Source organism: Periophthalmus magnuspinnatus, chromosome 16 (assembly GCF_009829125.3).
Source record: "Periophthalmus magnuspinnatus isolate fPerMag1 chromosome 16, fPerMag1.2.pri, whole genome shotgun sequence".
NCBI classification, from domain to species: Eukaryota; Metazoa; Chordata; class Actinopteri; order Gobiiformes; family Gobiidae; genus Periophthalmus; species Periophthalmus magnuspinnatus.
The window spans coordinates 15202111-15219527 of record NC_047141.1 but is presented as its reverse complement, the minus strand read 5'-3'; the positions used below and the strand labels follow the sequence as shown (position 1 = coordinate 15219527).

The 17417-nt window shown below is 40.2% G+C and overlaps 1 protein-coding gene across 1 annotated transcript; it reads left to right on the top strand.

Moving 5' to 3' along the window:
* The first annotated feature begins 996 nt into the window (after window positions 1–996).
* Window positions 997–16899, top strand: bcl3 (BCL3 transcription coactivator). The gene is made up of 9 exons (XM_033981592.2): window positions 997–1701; window positions 2201–2321; window positions 9477–9585; window positions 14471–14672; window positions 15284–15372; window positions 15454–15531; window positions 15934–16101; window positions 16328–16430; window positions 16514–16899. The coding sequence occupies exons 1-9, from the start codon at window positions 1311–1313 to the stop codon at window positions 16690–16692; spliced, it is 1440 nt and encodes a 479-aa protein (XP_033837483.1). The 5' UTR covers window positions 997–1310; the 3' UTR covers window positions 16693–16899.
* Window positions 16900–17417: the final 518 nt, after the last annotated feature.

Below are 17417 nucleotides of genomic sequence, written 5' to 3'. Positions count from 1 at the left end.
AAAACAGCCCATGGCATGAAGTATTCTAAACGTTTTAATCACGCCCATGGATTTATGTGGTAGTCTAATTTGCTAGGGCTTTTCTAGCCGTAAAACAAAACTACGAAATTCTACTAAGTTGTAGTTCCTTTTGTAGTTAAATTTGCCAGTTGACACTCAGTTAGTTTAGCAACTGTCTTTACTTTGATTCGCAGTCGCGTAGGCTGCCAATCCGCGCATGGGCAAAGTTTCACTCTTGTACCGCATTAGATTTGACACTAGAGGGCACCAAACCATTTTTAAAATGACACGAGCCCGGGGTTCTCAAGTCAGCCAGGTGAGTGGCTCTGAACTTTGTATTAAAGAGATAAGTCTTACTTTGCAAATTGTAAATGAACACCAGATTACAGTGAAACGACAGTGATCTGAGCTGCACCTGCACAGCATGCTCGGGCAGAGCCAGAGTTCTATGGTATTTTAGGGACTTTAGACTCAAAATGACTTTCAGTTAGTTGTCCATCCCTTAAGCGATAAGAGGAAAGTACCAAAGTGACCGGATTATTGGACAAAGAAAGAAGGGAAAATGAAAAGTGAGCTCTAATTACACAGATAAGGAAGCCACAGGGTTGAGTTTGAATGAATTAAGCCTATGAAATAACATGTTCCAGGGACACTTCTTTACGCACAACGTTCATTAAAATGACATTTGACGTCCATTGTCAGCTAAAGAGGCTATTTAGACAAAGTGTCCATACTGAATTACATTTAGGAGTAATTAGTGACTAGTGAGTTCGGAATGTTCTTTCAGTGGGTTTTTGTTCCTTCCCCTAAAAATGGCCTAATATTTGAGATCGTTTGCATTTGACACTAATATTTCATATGTTTCACTGAGTCAGTATTACTTGACCTGTGTCATAACTCAACAAAAAACCGTCAGATCAAGCAGCCACGTCCCTCTGGGTTTGTCTAGAGAAGAGCGCCGCGCAATGGACATGGATACACTTCTCGCTACAAAGTAGCTTTCGTTTTAAAGGGAAAGCACCGCACGCGCCTGTGTGAGTGATTAGATTTTTATTATGAGGGCTGGCAGCTGTACCTGCAGTGTGTGTCATAGGTGCGCACGGAGCAGCAGCCCACACAAAACTGCGCCTTTGGCTTTTCCAACATCAAGATGAACTTTGACTTGGTGGCATTGAGCTGCAAGGTTTAGGAAGCAACAGCTGCAATGGGACTTCAGCCACAAATTCAGAAGTAGTCTGTAATTCAGCTTTATCCTAAAATCACCTGCAGTCATATTTTACAAGCTTCCAGTAGTCTCTAAGACTAAGTTGATGCCGATGGTTATGACCATGAACGGTGAGCAGCATTCCCTCGCTGCAGCACCTCTGGATTTACGTACAACTCACAGAGAGCGTGGGAGCAGCGGACCGACGAGTCCGGACTCGCTTGTGACAGGCGGCTCGCCTGCTCCTCCGGCGTGCACAGAAACGGACTCTTTGGACAAACAAGTCATCGTAGTGAAGAAAGAAAACAGTGGAGTGTGCAAACGAGACAACGCGCGACAGAACCTTCCATTCAGAAAACGCAAGATTCCCGTGGAGCCAGAGACTCATGAAAACGGAGACTTTTCACCGCGGGCAGCTCAGGAGAATGAGTGGACTACAGGTGCAGCAGGGGTCATTGCACCCACACGGCACTTCTGGTCTCCCTTTACCCCCTATGGTGAGATAGAACTCTTCCTCCTGAGTTATAGATGTAAATGGCTGGTGTCTGGATGATAGATCAGAAAAATGTCTCATTGCGTCTGTCTGATTGCAAAAAAAAACCCTCAAAACAGTTAGAAAACTAATTCAGCATGCATTTTACAATTAACCTAAAGAGTTTAACCCTCTTCAAAATGTTTAAGGTGAATAACCTTTTGGGTTATAATTAGAAGTGATAGTGGTTTATGGACCTACCTGACATTCCTATTCTAATCTTGAAAATTGTAAAATGAGAGCCAATTGACAAAAACAGATGTATTCTTTGAGTGCACACGTAAGTATAATCTCACCTTGGCTCAAAGATGCTGAGAAGAAGTGTTTATGATTCATTTAGAGAAGAACTGGTCAGCTGTTGCTTATTTGCTTATTGTAGTCCACTTCAAAGTCATAGCTAAAAAAAAAACCTCAAACCAGTCTAATTTATCTAACCTTTGGCTTGTGTCCTCTGTGTTGTCCAGTTCCATTTTACTACCTGTCCCCTGTCCCTGTCTCTGAAGCCCTGGCTCCTGTCCCCCACAACACAGGCCACCTGCTTTCCACCATCGCTCTGGCCACACGGCAGGATGAAGATGGAGACACGTATGTGGATTTTTAATCTGTTTTATTTTATTTTTTTCTTAGGCGTAAATAAGTCAAAACTTTTTATTTGAAAGAAAGGGGACATTGCACTCAAATCCACATTACACAATGCACATTGCCAAATGTGAAGAAAGCACTATATAAACAAGTAAAATCACTCAATCACAAAATATATAAAAGCCACAAACTTGTTCAGTGAATGAAAGGAGCAGAGCCATATTTGATCCAATACATTAAACTTATGCTTTAAGTATAAGAACTCAGTTCAGATATGAGTTTGAAGTGCTGTGTCAGTCGGGCTGTCGTCCCTCAGTTCTTTAGTCAATTAGTCAATGGTGTCTTAGTTGACCAAAATTTGTTTTAGTCAACAAATTATTTGATTTAGATTAAATGGCTTTATATGAGACACCAGAAAGGAGACGTAAGCGAGTGTGCAAGTGAGTTAGCTAAAGATTTGGGGTTTTTTGGTATTATTGGTAAAAAGGCAGATTAAACTCATGATTCACAGGTTAAATCTTTCTTTATACATTGTTTCTAAGTACTTTTTTCAGCATAAATGCTTGTTTTTACATGCAGTACAGTCGTAGTCTTGTGAGTGGAGTCAGTGTCAGATACATCCATCCATCCATTTTCTTCCGCTTATCCGGGGCTGGGTCGCGGGGGGAGCAGTTTAAGCTCCTCCGGTGGGACCCCAAGGCGTTCCCAGGCCAGCCGAGAGACATAGTCCCTCTGGCGTGTCCTAGGTCTTCCCCGGGACATGCCCAGAACACCTCCCTAGGGATGCGTCCAGGAGGCATCCTAAGCAGATGCCCGAGCCACCTCAACTGAGTCCCACGAGCCAACAAGGCTCGATAGGACTCCTTCTTCAGCTTGATGGCATCCCTTACTTCCGGTGTCCACCACCGGGTTCAGGGATTGCCACCGCGACAAGCACCGCAGACCTTACGACCGCAGCTACGAACAGCCGCATCGACAATAGAGGTGGAGAACATGGCCCACTCAGAGTCCATGTCCCCAGCCTCCCCCCGGGATCAGGGAGAAGCTTTCCCGGAGGTGGGAGTTGAAGACCCCCCTGACAGAGGGCTCCGCCAGACGTTCCCAGCAGACCCTCACAATGCGCTTGGCCCTGCCAGGTCTGTCCGGCTTCCTCCTCTGCCAGCGGATCCAACTCACCACCAGGTGGTGATCAGTTGACAGCTCAGCCCCTCTCTTCACCCGAGTGTCCAAGACACACGGTCGGAGGTCAGATGACACGACAACAAAGTCGATCATCGACCTCCGACCTAGAGTGTCCTGGTGCCACGTGCACCGATGGACACCCTTGTGCTCGAACATGGTGTTTGTTATGGACAAACTGTGACTAGCACAGAAGTCCAGTAACACAACACCACTCAGGTTGAGATCGGGGAGGCCATTCCTCCCAATCACGCCCCTCCAAGTGTCGCTGTCATTACCCACATGGGCATTGAAGTCCCCCAGGAGAACAACGGAGTCCCCGGTTGGTGCACTGTCTAGTACCCCTTCCAGGGACTCCAAGAAGGCCGGGTACTCTGCACTGCTGTTTGGCCCGTAGGCCGACACAACAGTGAGAGACCTGTCCCCGACCCGAAGGTGCAGGGACGTGACCCTCTCGTTCACTGGGGTGAACTCCAACACGCCGCAAGCTGGTGTGGGCTTGCTCATTGCCCCACAGCTCAGCCGCCGCTCCCCGCGGGCAACGCCAGAGAAATGGAGAGTCCAACCCCTCTCAAGGAGTTGGGTTCCAGAGTCCAAGCTGTGCGTGGAGGTGAGGCCGACTATATCTAGCCGGTAACACGCAATCTCCCGCACAAGCTCAGGCTCCTTCCCCCCCAGCGAGGTGACATTCCACGTCCCCAGAGCTAGTCTCCATGTCCGGAGATCCGGTCGTCGAGGTCCCCACCTTCGACTGCCGCCCAGATCTCTCTGCACCCGCCCCTCATGGCTCCTCTCGCAGGTGGTGGGTCCACGGGAGGACGGCCCCACGTCGTTCCCTCGGGCTGGGCCCGGCCGGGCCCCGTGGGGAAAGGGCATATCATTATTCAATCAAGAATTTCTTTATTCGACTACATCCCTACTTGTCAGATGTCCCACTTTACCCCAAGCATATTTCACCCTTTAGTCTTTCGATTACATGATTTTGTCTTTGTTTTTGTTTTTGATTTATAAAATAAAAATGACCTTGTGACCACGTTATGAAAATGAAACTTGAGTGGCCACAGTGCAGTTGTGATTCACCTAAACACGGATCTTCAATCTTCATATGAAAACAGCAGTCATTACACAAAGTGGATGTGGTCTATCTAGTGGAACATAGGTGACTGTAACTTTGTCACATTTAGCCCTGATGATTAACCTCTGACTCTCCTGCTTCAGCACTAAATATTTTTTTGCAATATAATTTGTCATGCAAAAAATATGAACCATATGTTCCATGTTATATGTGTTATTATGGTTTTATGCACTATATGTGTTCATATCTTATTATAGTAACATCTGCACTTTCAAATGTACATATAATGCTTGGTTTAGACATCTTATACCTGCTGTGTAGTGAAAGTCTATGGACAAACAAAAAATGAAAGGCCTGCATCTTGCATTTTTAGCAATTGCATTTGTCCAAAAATTTCCACAAAATTGAAACCTCAGGCTGGATTATAGTCACAAATATTGAAATCTTAAAATGCCCAGGCAGTCCCTCTTTGATGTGCAGTGTATTATTTGCATTTGTTTTAAACCAACTCGTGATACCCAGAATTGAGTAATCCCATGACATGTAAACGCTGCTTATTGTTCTGTGTCTGCCCAGTAAACCATGTGACATCTGCCCTCAGCTGATATAATCAAATCATCTACTATAACCCTGCACTAAAACACAAGACTCGTTTATTTAGTGTAATAATCTAGACTCCACTTGTATTTCAACTATGCAACTTCAATCTGTAATCACTTGTTAAAGGGGAAATTGGGGTTGGGATTATTTTTATTGCAGGCTATTCTAACAACTTCCCTCGTTGATCTACATGGGCTAGAAAGACTCACAAAAACGTGCCTTGGAGACTTGATGAGGATTCATAACTGACTGGCATTAACAACCCTAAATTAATTTATGTAATGGTGCTGTGTTTTCTTCTTGTCTGTTACATAGTAGAGCTGCAAGATTAATCACAATCAAATTGAAATCACAATTTGAATGGATGCAATTATAAAATTGTAAATGCTGCAGTTGCAAAAATGCTCTGTTTTATTCTGCATAAAAATAGCTAACCTTATAGTTTAGATCTGTACAAACCAAAATGTGTTTGTCATATCATCCTCAGTCTTTCTTTATGGATGGGTGTAAAATGTGACCTTTGAACAGAGTTCTATTATTAAAACATAGATTGCAAGTCCATTTGCAATGCTTGTCAGAAAAAGTTGCAATTAGATATTTTTCCCAAATCATTCAGCCTCATGATGTACTAAACTGTTATCAATTAATTACACACTGAATAAACTCAAATGATTTTAGTTTATGCCAGATGCCCTTTCAGTTGCAAATATCTACATTCTTTGGTTGAAACAGGCAACTCGGGTGAGGTGTCATGAACTGTAGTTATCTCGTGAATTGTTTACACAGTGTCTCATTTGGAACACATCAGTCTTAAAACTGTCATACGTTGCACAAAATGTGACTACATTGCTCTCTTATAGGTTTATATGGACGTAGATGTCTAAAAATGAACTATAGATCTGTGTTTTCTCTTTTTATACTTATGTAGAGAAGTGCACTGTATAAAGAGTAATTGCATTTACATAAATGTGACATGTCATTTGGCAAAAATGATCAAAAACAATGTTGCTTTACAAAATGACGAAGGATTTTTGGTCCTCGGCTGCTCTGGGTTATGAGCATCAACCATGAAAAAAATAACATTGATTGATCTCTAAATGTAATTAATATGTTTCTATGTTTGGGAAGCTTTTATTTGTGACATGTAACATAGCATGATGTAATGATACAGAATAGTCCTAATCATCCCTCACATAACCCCTTGAGGTTTTGATATAATAGATGCTACCTGCTATACAATACCAAAACCGTTATTTCTAAACTTTTCTCACCATTCTGAATGGCTTACAATCATAGTGGCCTATGGTGTTTGACGTTTGCACAGGGTCTGTGTGTGACGAGTTCTTTTGAAGTGTGTGTGAGTATTTTGCAGAATGAGCCCCTGCACTGGCTGTGAGTGATGTGAGGTGAGCGTGTGCTGCTGTCTTACGTCAATCCTCTCTGCATGCACTGCTTAAGCTTCTTTAGTTTCGGGAAAGCCAGGCTGTGCTGACTTTGAGATAGCTTTGTGGTTTTTCTCAGGTGTCTGTGTCTCTCTTTTAATTTGTGTGTTGTTTAAATGAATGGGCTCAAAAAACCCAAACATCCGCTTTGTACTTCCTCATTTACCGCTTTCTCTCTATCAGCTTGTCAGTCTCTTATTGGCTGGTTCACACTAAACGGTGTACACATTAGTCTCTCAAAAATGTGCGTTTCTGTTGAATTTTCTCAGCAAGATCATGTACTTATTTCAAAAGCATTATATTGTACTTAGGAAACATGAATCTTGAAGTGATGAGCCAGGTTAACCCTGTTCAGTGTTAATAACCAGACAACTCCCTGATGTGGCAGTCACACTCCCATCAGTCTGCCCAGGGCAGGTGTAGACTTTGGATCAGGAGTGAATGACTAGTTTTCACAGGGACTTTGGATGACTAAAAATAATTTGGCAATCTTTTGCCATGAGAATTCAGTCCTATAGAGTTTCTTGTTCGCTACCAGAATATAAGTGTTTCTTCGAGGTTTGTGGTTCAAAACACTTTTGTATAGACCCCTGACCTCAGAGGACTTCAGCTGCTCAACTCTGCTCTATAACCTGGGCTGTAAACTGGAGACTTTGCCTGTGCAGTGTAGTAGGGCTGGGTGATTAACAAAAAAAAATAAATAAAAAAATAAAAAAAATCTATTAAAAAAAACAATTCTTCCTCTAAACTCTGCTCCAAAGCACATGCTTTTACTGGTATAGGATTAGCTGTGAATGTCTCGATTCAAAAAGCCCAATCATATCATTGACAATTACACGACTGATTCACAATCTCTCCATCTCTGGATTAAATACCCAGTCGAAAAGTGTAGTGTCTGTCTCCCTCCCTGTGCGTAGTGTAGTATCTTTCACACTGGGGGCGCTGTGTCCTGGCCTTTCTTTTTACATTCAGCTGTGTGTAGTGAGTCCTGTGTGCGTCAGTGCCGCTGGGCCTGAGGTTATCTGGGGCTGTGGTCTGCCACACTTCCAGGAACCAGAAACAGTACAGTTTCATCTGAACAGAAAAGGAGGAAGATGGATACTGAAGAGAACCAAGTAAATCAATGATTCTTCTCCTCTGAATCTGACTATTACAATTCAAAATGCTGAAGCAACAATCCTTTTTAGGAGTGAAGGAAGTCCTCTTACAGTAATTCATGCACGTGCACAGGTGTTGTTATGCATCTGTAATTTGTACCATGCACATCTGCTGTATTTTTAAGAATTATGTAAATCACCAAGTGAAGTCTTGATATTTTAGTAACCAGTTTTAGATGTATCTCCACAGAGTTGCTTTTGGTTGGTATTCCTGCTTTCTCCCATAATGCAAAAACATCCATTGTAAACTGGCTCCTGAGAGTTTTTGTGCCCCCAAAATAACTTTTCTTTTGTTAAAAATGTACAATGGTGCATTTCACACTGTTTTATCATAATATGCGTTTTGGTGTTTTCTGTTGTTTAACACTGACTGGAAGTGACTTAGTCAACAAAGTCATTAATGAAACAATGTAAAGTATAACAGAATGGCCATTGTTAGTGACAACAGGAAGTGACATAGAAGTATCTGGCTCTTACTGGAAGAGGCTTCATCTGACAGCATGAAGAAGCTGTCTTACTGCCGCCTTTGACTTGCCCCTGTCAATGTTTCCTGCCCTCTTCAGCCCGGGTTCACTCTCTCACTTCATGTAATGGCCTCCAATAGTGGTTTCCTCTTCTGGCTGATAACACTGTGACAAGTAGGGGGGTTTAGTCATGGCTCTGCATCTTTCAAGGTTCTTAGTGCAAATGATTGCTTCCAGTGTCATGCTGCACTCCCAGCTATATTATTATTAGCTATATCAACTCTTATATTCTCCAAAAGATAAAACTAAGTTTGAAGGTCATTAGAATTTTCAGCTTTTGTAACTATAGTTACTAAGGTTAGTTCAATTAGCTGTTCAAGTAGCTGGGTGGATTCTGGTTCCCATTTCCCATAATCTGACAGAAGACAGATTGACATATGTAGCATGTTTTATACATGCCACAAATATCAGTCTGGAACAACTCTTAATGAAAGAGCGAGGCAGGGTTTGGGTGCTTAAACTCTAGTTTCTGCCGGGCCCAGTTGCAGCAGTAAGAGCAGGGCAAGATTGATTCTCTTGAGTTGGTAAATTCACAAACATTGCCGGAATTAATTTTGCTGTGCAAGGACAATACCTTCAGCTCCTTCCTATACAGAAAGATACAAATTCAGTTGGTGGATATATATGAGACTGATGCGCTGATTGCACTTTTTAAGAGACTCTTCTTTAACCTCGGACATAGGACTTTTTGTTTGAATTGATTATTTCAAATACAGAAAGTTTTGTTTCAGCAGAAACAGGTGTAGTGTAGAATAAAAAGAGCAGTGCAATGTATAGATCTTGACTGTGGAAATAAAACCATTTTAGTCAACCTCTTTTTTGTATTTGTTTTAATGCTGCTATGGTTCTATGGTCATCATGCTATTTAACAGACTCATATCCCAAGCACCTTATTTGTCACAGATATAAAGATATTTGCTATCACTTTAACAGATTCCCATAGGGGGAAAAGCTCAGTCACAGACACTCAGTGTACAGTAAAACAGACACAAACTTGACTGGAGATATCATGTTAAGATATACATTTTTTGATTTAACTCCTCTGTACTTCCCATTGGTTATTCACCTTTATTTGATTGAGAATACTTCACCTCATAATTGCGGGATCTCTAATTATTTTAAATTACGAGACATAGCTTGCGAGATAGTCATGTGTATGTTTCTGCTTTTTTATGTTGCAGACCTCTTCACATTGCTGTGGTTCAAAGCAAGATGGACATTGTTGACAAACTGATTGGCATCTTCTTGTTGGAGCACAAAAGTCCTGATATCTACAATAATCTTCGCCAGGTAAGCCAAACAAGCATCCACACCCAAACATTTCTTTATCTATTTCCTCTTTATAATTCTCACATAAATTTCCAGTTAAATGGAACTTTAACCAGAGAATAAAAACCTGATGGCCCCCCTGCCTCTCCCTTTTGATAACAGTAACATGGAAAAGAATGAAAGAGGAAGTATCTTGGTTTCCTCCTCCCCTTTAAAATGGTTTACAGTCAAAGAGAGCAATGGAGTTCACCCACTAACTATTGCTGTTCTACCTGTATGGGCCTCAAGCCAACAGAATTACCATGTGTGTTTTCCATTGTTCCTTTTATTATCTCTGTTGCATTAAGGCTGGCTGGGTTTCTTAATAGAACTGGATTTTCTACCCTGAGCAAGCAGGAAGAGTTGTGAAATTCTGAATGAATACAATGAAATGACAAAATCTGAGTTATAATAACCGCAGCCCCTACATGATTAATTCTTCTTTCAGTTGGCCTAATAACAATGTCTCCCACACATAAAATGAAATTGAATTAGCTATTTTGTTATTTATTGTTTTTATTTGCATATTTTATTTTAGCTATGCAATATTTAAAAATGCACTTTACCGGTAGACCAACATATATTTGATTTTATTGCTTTGCCTTGAATGTTTCAAAGTATGGCATTAAACATATTTATCTCACAGGTATTCAGTTACTACCTGTATTTAAATTGGTTAGAAAAAGACAAACAAAAAAAGAAAAAACGTACATCTATACCATGTGCTGGCTTGCCATAGATGTAACTTGACCTGTGGTGTCACCTGCTTGTCTCCGTGGACATGGATATGTTTCATAAAATACAGTGGACCGTTGTTGACCTCACAGCAGAAAAGTTACATAGTGCACCTTTAATATGAAAAGGTTTGAAATGTTAATATTGTGACAAGACTATCAAGACATAAATAGTCTTTTCCCGTTTAGATATGCAGTACAAACATTCTCACCCATCTGCCAGCTACAGTACATCCCTTTTATCTTTGAACAGAAAGCACCTGAGCTGTGCTGAGCTTTAGTTCTCAAGGCTGGGGTTTCACACCACACAGGCTTACCAGAAATAATGCTGCCGCTATCATCAAATGTTGTGTTTCCTCATTGCTGAGGCTTTAGTGCATTGGTTATTGTATCCTGTCTTTGCCCTCTATGTTATAAAAAACACAGGCACGCGACAAACCATTGGGTTTTCACACATATTTGCTATATGCACTACCAACAAGGGAGATTTTCAGTCAAAGGTCCTCAATTATAGTCATTTGCTTACCAGATTGTGGGATTTTTGAATGAAGATAAGACGTTATGATAAGCTATAAGGAACTGTGGGTTTTTCAATTTTTACTGGACAGCCGTGAATATAAACCAGTCAACTCCCCTGTGATATTGTAGTTGTTTTCCAATATTGATGTCAAATCCTGCGTTTCTGTGGTCTTTCTGTGGACAATATGAGCGAGTGTTACTACCAGAAGTGAATAATAGTGTAAGTGCATTTGAGTATGACAATAGAGACAGCTGTTTGATACTCCCACACTGGTCATGCCCTGAGCGCACACATCCGCTGCACTGCATACTGTCTGCAGGAATAAGACCATGATTGGTGAATGGGGCTACCCACTCAAAACATGCACTGGTGACCATGGGTCTTCAAATCAAATACCGGTAATGTGTCACTATCCAAAATGAAAAAGTAATTTTAACCGTGTTAAGATTAAGGTCACCATGAAAGCAGACAGCAAACAAAAGAACAAAAAATATACTATGTATTTACAAAGCTGCAGGCAGTATACATATCTAAAAAGGAACTGATAATCCACCACCCTTTCCTTTTAATATGTAATTTAGTTTCTTTTTTGTTTTTTGCTTGAACACTAATTTTTCAGGAGGAGATCTTATTATTTTGCATAGAATGTTCCACAGTGTGGCATTAACCTTATAAAAACCACCTTGAAAACCATGAATTCTTATTGTAAGCGGGGTTGCCTCTCTACAGATCTAACCTATAACTCTAACTATGGTGTCACCTACCTGTCTCCATGGTGACAGATAAGTTTAATGCCATGTTGAGGAACGTTCCAGGCAAAGTAATATACCTTCTTCAGGAAGACAAGCAAGTGGCTCTACTAGAAAAGTTACACAGTGCACCTTTGTTGTAGTTTTTCATTGTTATCATACATTTTCGTATTATGAATTCATTATGTAAGTAGTGCATATGAAAACTTTTTTGCAAGCTCTCAGTGACATAACCTGTTTCGTTGTTTACGTGTGCTCTCCCTCAGGCTGTGTGTGAACTGCTGTGTATGGCTCTGCCGAGAAGTCACATGACCCCAACCCTCCCTACTCTGTTTCTCAACATACCTAGCACTGAAGTTCAGAGGGTAGTTCGCTGGGACTTTCCCTTCTGCGTGCCTGCATGTGTGTGTGTGCTGCTGATGTGTCATTCTTGTGTGTACTTTTCACATCTCCTTTCAGTGTGTATGTATGTGAAAAGACTGAATATTAAGATAGAAGATAAGGGAACATTTATTTGTACCACAATGCGGAAAAGCACCTAAGTACAAAAACAGTAGTAGAATCAAAAGTATGAAAAATATGCAAACAAAAGTAAATAATAATAAGAATACAAATAATGCAAGGTGGAGTACAATACAGTAAGTGACTATGGCTGTGCTGTGTGCACTAGTAGCCTACAGTTTAAAATATGAAATGTTATAAGTTACATTTAATGCCTGATAAGACTTATAATCAGTTTTGAGATAAATAAGTTTATGTTTTTTTTAAACCATAAACCAAACCATTACCAAGACTGCATTTGTATTTAGTTAAAACCCTAACTGGCTATAATTAACCTTTAAAAAGACTAGGCACAGTGATCCATAAGCAAAATCTCTAATGTCTTTAACCATCATAGCATTTTATGTATTTATTCTATATCTATATTCTTGCTTGTCTGTGCTGTAGAATACTCTTTTTGCATACTTCTTTAAACTTTAGCTCGGAGCGATTGTTCTTGCCCTAGCTCTTGTGGTGCTCTCTTCCTTCATCATGTGGATCCAGGAATGTAAAACAGAGCAGGGGGAAGCATTGGGATTTTCCCTTGTCATCCTGTCTTTTCCCCGGACTCCCCTCTGCCACTTCCGACATATCTTCATTGCATCAATCCTCCCATCCCCTTTTTCCACTCCCTTCTTTGTCAATGTTTTTGTTTTTGCTTAGTCATTTTTACAGGAAGCAATAAAGCAATGCAGAATTGGACATAACACGAGATGCCTCACTGTTTCTTCATTAGTCATGCAAAAGATATAGCAAAGTGTCCGTAAATGCTGCAATAGGAAGTTCAAAGTACGTTGCCTACCAGATTGTGTATGCTTGTCTTTATTTGGTTGCATATTTTTATATCTGCTATTGGGTGTGAGTCATAGGATTCAGGGAAACTATAGCTTGGGGGAAAACACTAGCATTGGCACATAGAAGGAATTCCACTTTGCTCTCATAGTGCTTATCTCTCATTATCCCTTACTGAAACCACCTTGGAAAGAAACAAAAGAGACAAAGCAAAAGTGAAAACTGGATGAACTATTCCCGATAATTGCACTGCGTAAAAGTCCAAGTTACTGTCTGTGATCCGCCTGTCCCCCACTGACACGTTGTGCTTTGTGATACATGCTGAGTCACTCATAGGAACATCTTTGATTGCCACAGTCCTCAGTTTAAATGACTAAGTTAACTGATGTGTGCAATTTTTATCTTTCCTGCCTTTCCTGTGACTGCTGGTGAACAGGTTTGGCCTCATTTTGAATCAACCATATTTAATTAAAGGAGGTAGATAGCACTAGTTTTGTGTTTGCAGAAAGATAGACAGTGCAAAGGTTTCAAGGACTGTTTGGAGTGCACTTTAAGCACAGAGAAATGCACAGTAAAAAAATAAATAAATAAAATATGCGAAAAGACGATACAGTGTTTTAATGATGATTTTTGTCCCTGTGTTATACTAAATGTATACAATGTTTCCACTCTATGTTTCTTTTAAGGTCAAATATAAATGTAAACTATATCAGATACCCAAACTGAATGTATATCCACATATTTTGTGTTCAACATATTTATGTACACTTGTTTTACTATAATTTAAAACAATAAAAATATTGGCGAAAAACAGAGATTTTTTGTATCCAAATCTCAGAATGCTTTTCAAGACCTTAATGTGGTTCCTTCATTTTATGAAAAGACATATGTAGGACTCAAAATACTGATCCATCATCTTTATCAAAAACTATCAAAAATACTAAAACACCTTGTAGGCTTTAAAGCTACCATTTTAATTCAACTGGCTGACCCGACACTATTGTCTGATAGTGTGCCAGCTTTGGCCTGACAGAAGACGACCAGAGAGCACAGATGAGCCTGAACCAAGGGCAAGTGAGGGGAGGGGGTCAGGTTTCACATCTGCCTTTTATTGGTTAAAAAAACAATTAAATTTACACATATTTCACCTACAAAGACAATGGAACATGTGGTTTCACTTAATAAAAATTACACTGGACTTAGCCTTAATGAAGCATGAATAAATACTTAAATCCTAATAAACAAATAGTTTATAGTAAGAATGATTTAGGCTTAGTAACTACTTAATTAAGGGGTTAGAGTTAGGAGTTTGGGTTAGGCTATAAATAACTTCTTTGTAGCCGGAAACATTATTTATAAACTACTATTTGTTCATTATGATAGTGAAAGTCTTTGTTCATGCTTCATTAAGGGCATTAAAAGTGTAGCTATGTGTCAACATATATGTCTTCACCTTCACAATGATCCACTTTCTGGCATCTATGTATGTGGTATATATTAAAGACAGGATGTGTTTTTTTGCTCCTTTTTAGACTCCTCTTCATCTGGCAGTCATCACGCAGCAGGCTAACATGGTGAAGGCTCTAGTCCAAGCAGGAGCAGACCCCGCAGCTTTGGACCGGAATGGCCAGACGGCACTGCACCTCTGCTGTGAATACAACCAGGGAGAGTGCTTATCCCTACTCCTGTCCCTCCACCCGGCTGCCACCTGTCTGGAGATTCGAAACTATGAAGGTAGAGTTTCATAAGTTTATTTGATATTGCCTGGTTACCGTTGGGTCACCATCATTTTTTTCTTTGATAGTATTCTCATTACACAGCAGTGACAGAGATGAGAAGTGCTCAGGTTTGGGTACTGAGCGGTTGTTATGTGTGGGCGAGTGGAGGACATTTCCTTCCTCTGTGGTCTTCTCTGAGTGTACTCTGTCATTGATGAATTAGGACACTTTGTGGGGGTGAGACAGATTTTCACATAAACTGTCCAGTCACCTCAAAAGCTAGCCACCATATTCCATGGCTTTTTCTTTTTACTGTGGTCCATATAAACCTTATAATCCTAATAACATAATAAGTCGACTAATACAACATTTTGGTCGACTTACTCGGATAACCTTGACCCATTAAACGACTGAAGGTTTACAGCCTTAGTAATTTTTTATAAGAACCTTTTTGAAACTTTTTTTCTCAAATGAATGTGCTGTTTTCACTATTGTACTACATACTTTATGTCAGTACTCAAATTGAGATAATGGTATACAGCAAAACAGCATGGCAAAGTGTAAAACTATGTTAGATCTAACATTTACATAACTATAGATTTCAGTATTTGTACATCCTCTCTTTAGGTCTGAGCCCTCTACACCTGGCAGTGCTGCATGGTCACATGGATTTGGCTACAATGCTGTTACACGCTGGAGCTGATATTAATGCTATGGTCAGTCCCTTTTTTTGCTAATAAAATGAAGATGAAATTATTATGACTATTGACATGTTTTTTGTTTTGTTTTTATATTAGGATAATAAAAGTGGCCAAAGCCCCCTGATGCATGCAGTAGAGAGCAATAATGTGAACATGGTTCACTTCCTTATTGAGGTAATGTGCACTTGGTTTCTTTTAAGTATTTAGATTTTAATCCAAAGTTATTTAAATATATAATTTCAAAGGAATGCTGTCTGAAAGGGCATTAAATGTGTGATTAGTTTCTCAATTTTTTGTTGACCTATTACAGTTTTGATTTTGATTTGAACCTCAGGTTAGCAGTAACAGTCCACTGGCCATTAAAAAAATCCCTAACACATAATATATTCCTATACTGACCTCTTGTGGCTGGAGTTAATACTGCTTGAACAGCACAGTGAGCTTTCACTTTCCTGAAAATGTAATATGCATGTAATGCAAAATGTAGACAACAGTCTTCACAATAGTATATATCTTTGTTTGCTTCTCCTGCATACTCAAATAGACTTTTTCATTCTATTGGTCATGTGTTTACAGAATGGTTGTGATGTCAACAGCCAGTCGTACAGCAGGAACACTGCGTTACATTGTGCCTGTGGCCGTGGGCAGGTGGACACAGTGCGGCTGCTGCTTAAAAACGGAGCTGATAGTGGACTGAAAAACTATCACAATGACACCCCTGTGATGGTGACCACCAATAAAAAGGTGACCTTATGATTGAGTGCATTGCTTTAAGTTGCAAAACATTTTTTTACAAGTAAATCCCTCCACCTATAGGCTTATAGGTGTAGTGCAGTGTCAGAATGTCAATCAAATGAAACATCAATGTATAGCCTAATAATAAATAATAGACTGTAATGGGGGGGTTTCAGATCACAGTTGTGTGTAGAAAAGGGAAGACACATTTAAATAATTTATTTTTCTTTAACAGATTGCAGATGTAATACGGGGAAGAAGCTCCAAACAAATGCGAGTTCAAGATCAGCTCTACATAAGCACATCACCTACACATAGAAACATACTGGAAGACAGGAGTAAGTAGATTACATATTATAAATGTAATATTTTAAACTGTTTTTTAACACAATTAATTTACTGTGCTCTCCTTGTGCTTCAGGTCCTCCTTCTCCAAATCAGAGCCGTGGATGCTCACCATCCTCCATTCTCTGCATGCCTCACCAAACACACTCACTGTCACCAAAAACTGGAACACTTTTTTCAAGCCAACCTCTAACTACCTCTGCACATGCACCTGGCAACATATATACTCCAGTAAAGAGGGATTATGAAGCATGAACATTTTCAAAAAGACCAAACTGAAGTTTTGGACTTCTGCCTTTTAATGCCCTTGCAACTGCAGATGGCAGCAGCACTGTTGCTGTTGTGGACACTCAGACATAGGTCAATGCTTGAAAAGTTCGAAAGACCACAATGGATGGCATCTTTAAATGGCCAATTTGTTAAGCCAAGACAGACGAACACACTGCAGGCCTATATATTTTAGTATTGATTTGCCAAGTAGGCTAAACTGGTACATATATTTTGAAGAACTTTTTTCTAGGGGTTAGACTGTATAATTGGGCAACAGTGGCAGGCAGTGGTTAGAAGGTCAAAGGTGCAAACCCAGTTAGGGACCATTGCATGCAGTTGTAACCTTGGGCAAGGCACCCACCTGGTCAGTCTATGAATGTGGAGTGCAAATGTGTTGTGGTTGTGGTTCTTTCAGTCTACCCCAGGGCAGCTGTGGCTGCAGAACGATAGCTTACCACCACAAGGTGTAGAGTAAATGAACAATGATTACAGTGTTTGAGAGACTTTCCAAGCTTGTAAAGTGCGAAAGGCATTATTATTCAAACCCTGAATGCAAAATGTTGCACTGTTTATTATTGTTGGTTAATACTGTTATGCATCTGGAATGTATTATGATAGGCCATGATATTTTAATAAAAAAAAACATTTACTGTGATGGAATTGATTTGGGCCAGTGTAATTGAGCTGAACCATTTATAATACAATTTATA

Coding starts and splice junctions, on each gene's coding strand:
- bcl3 (XM_033981592.2), top strand. CDS start 1,311: ATGCCGATGGTTATGACCATGAACGGTGAGCAGCATTCCCTCGCTGCA. Junction 14,673..15,283: donor GGAGATTCGAAACTATGAAG/GTAGAGTTTCAT, acceptor TCCTCTCTTTAG/GTCTGAGCCCTCTACACCTG. Junction 15,373..15,453: donor GAGCTGATATTAATGCTATG/GTCAGTCCCTTT, acceptor TTTTTATATTAG/GATAATAAAAGTGGCCAAAG.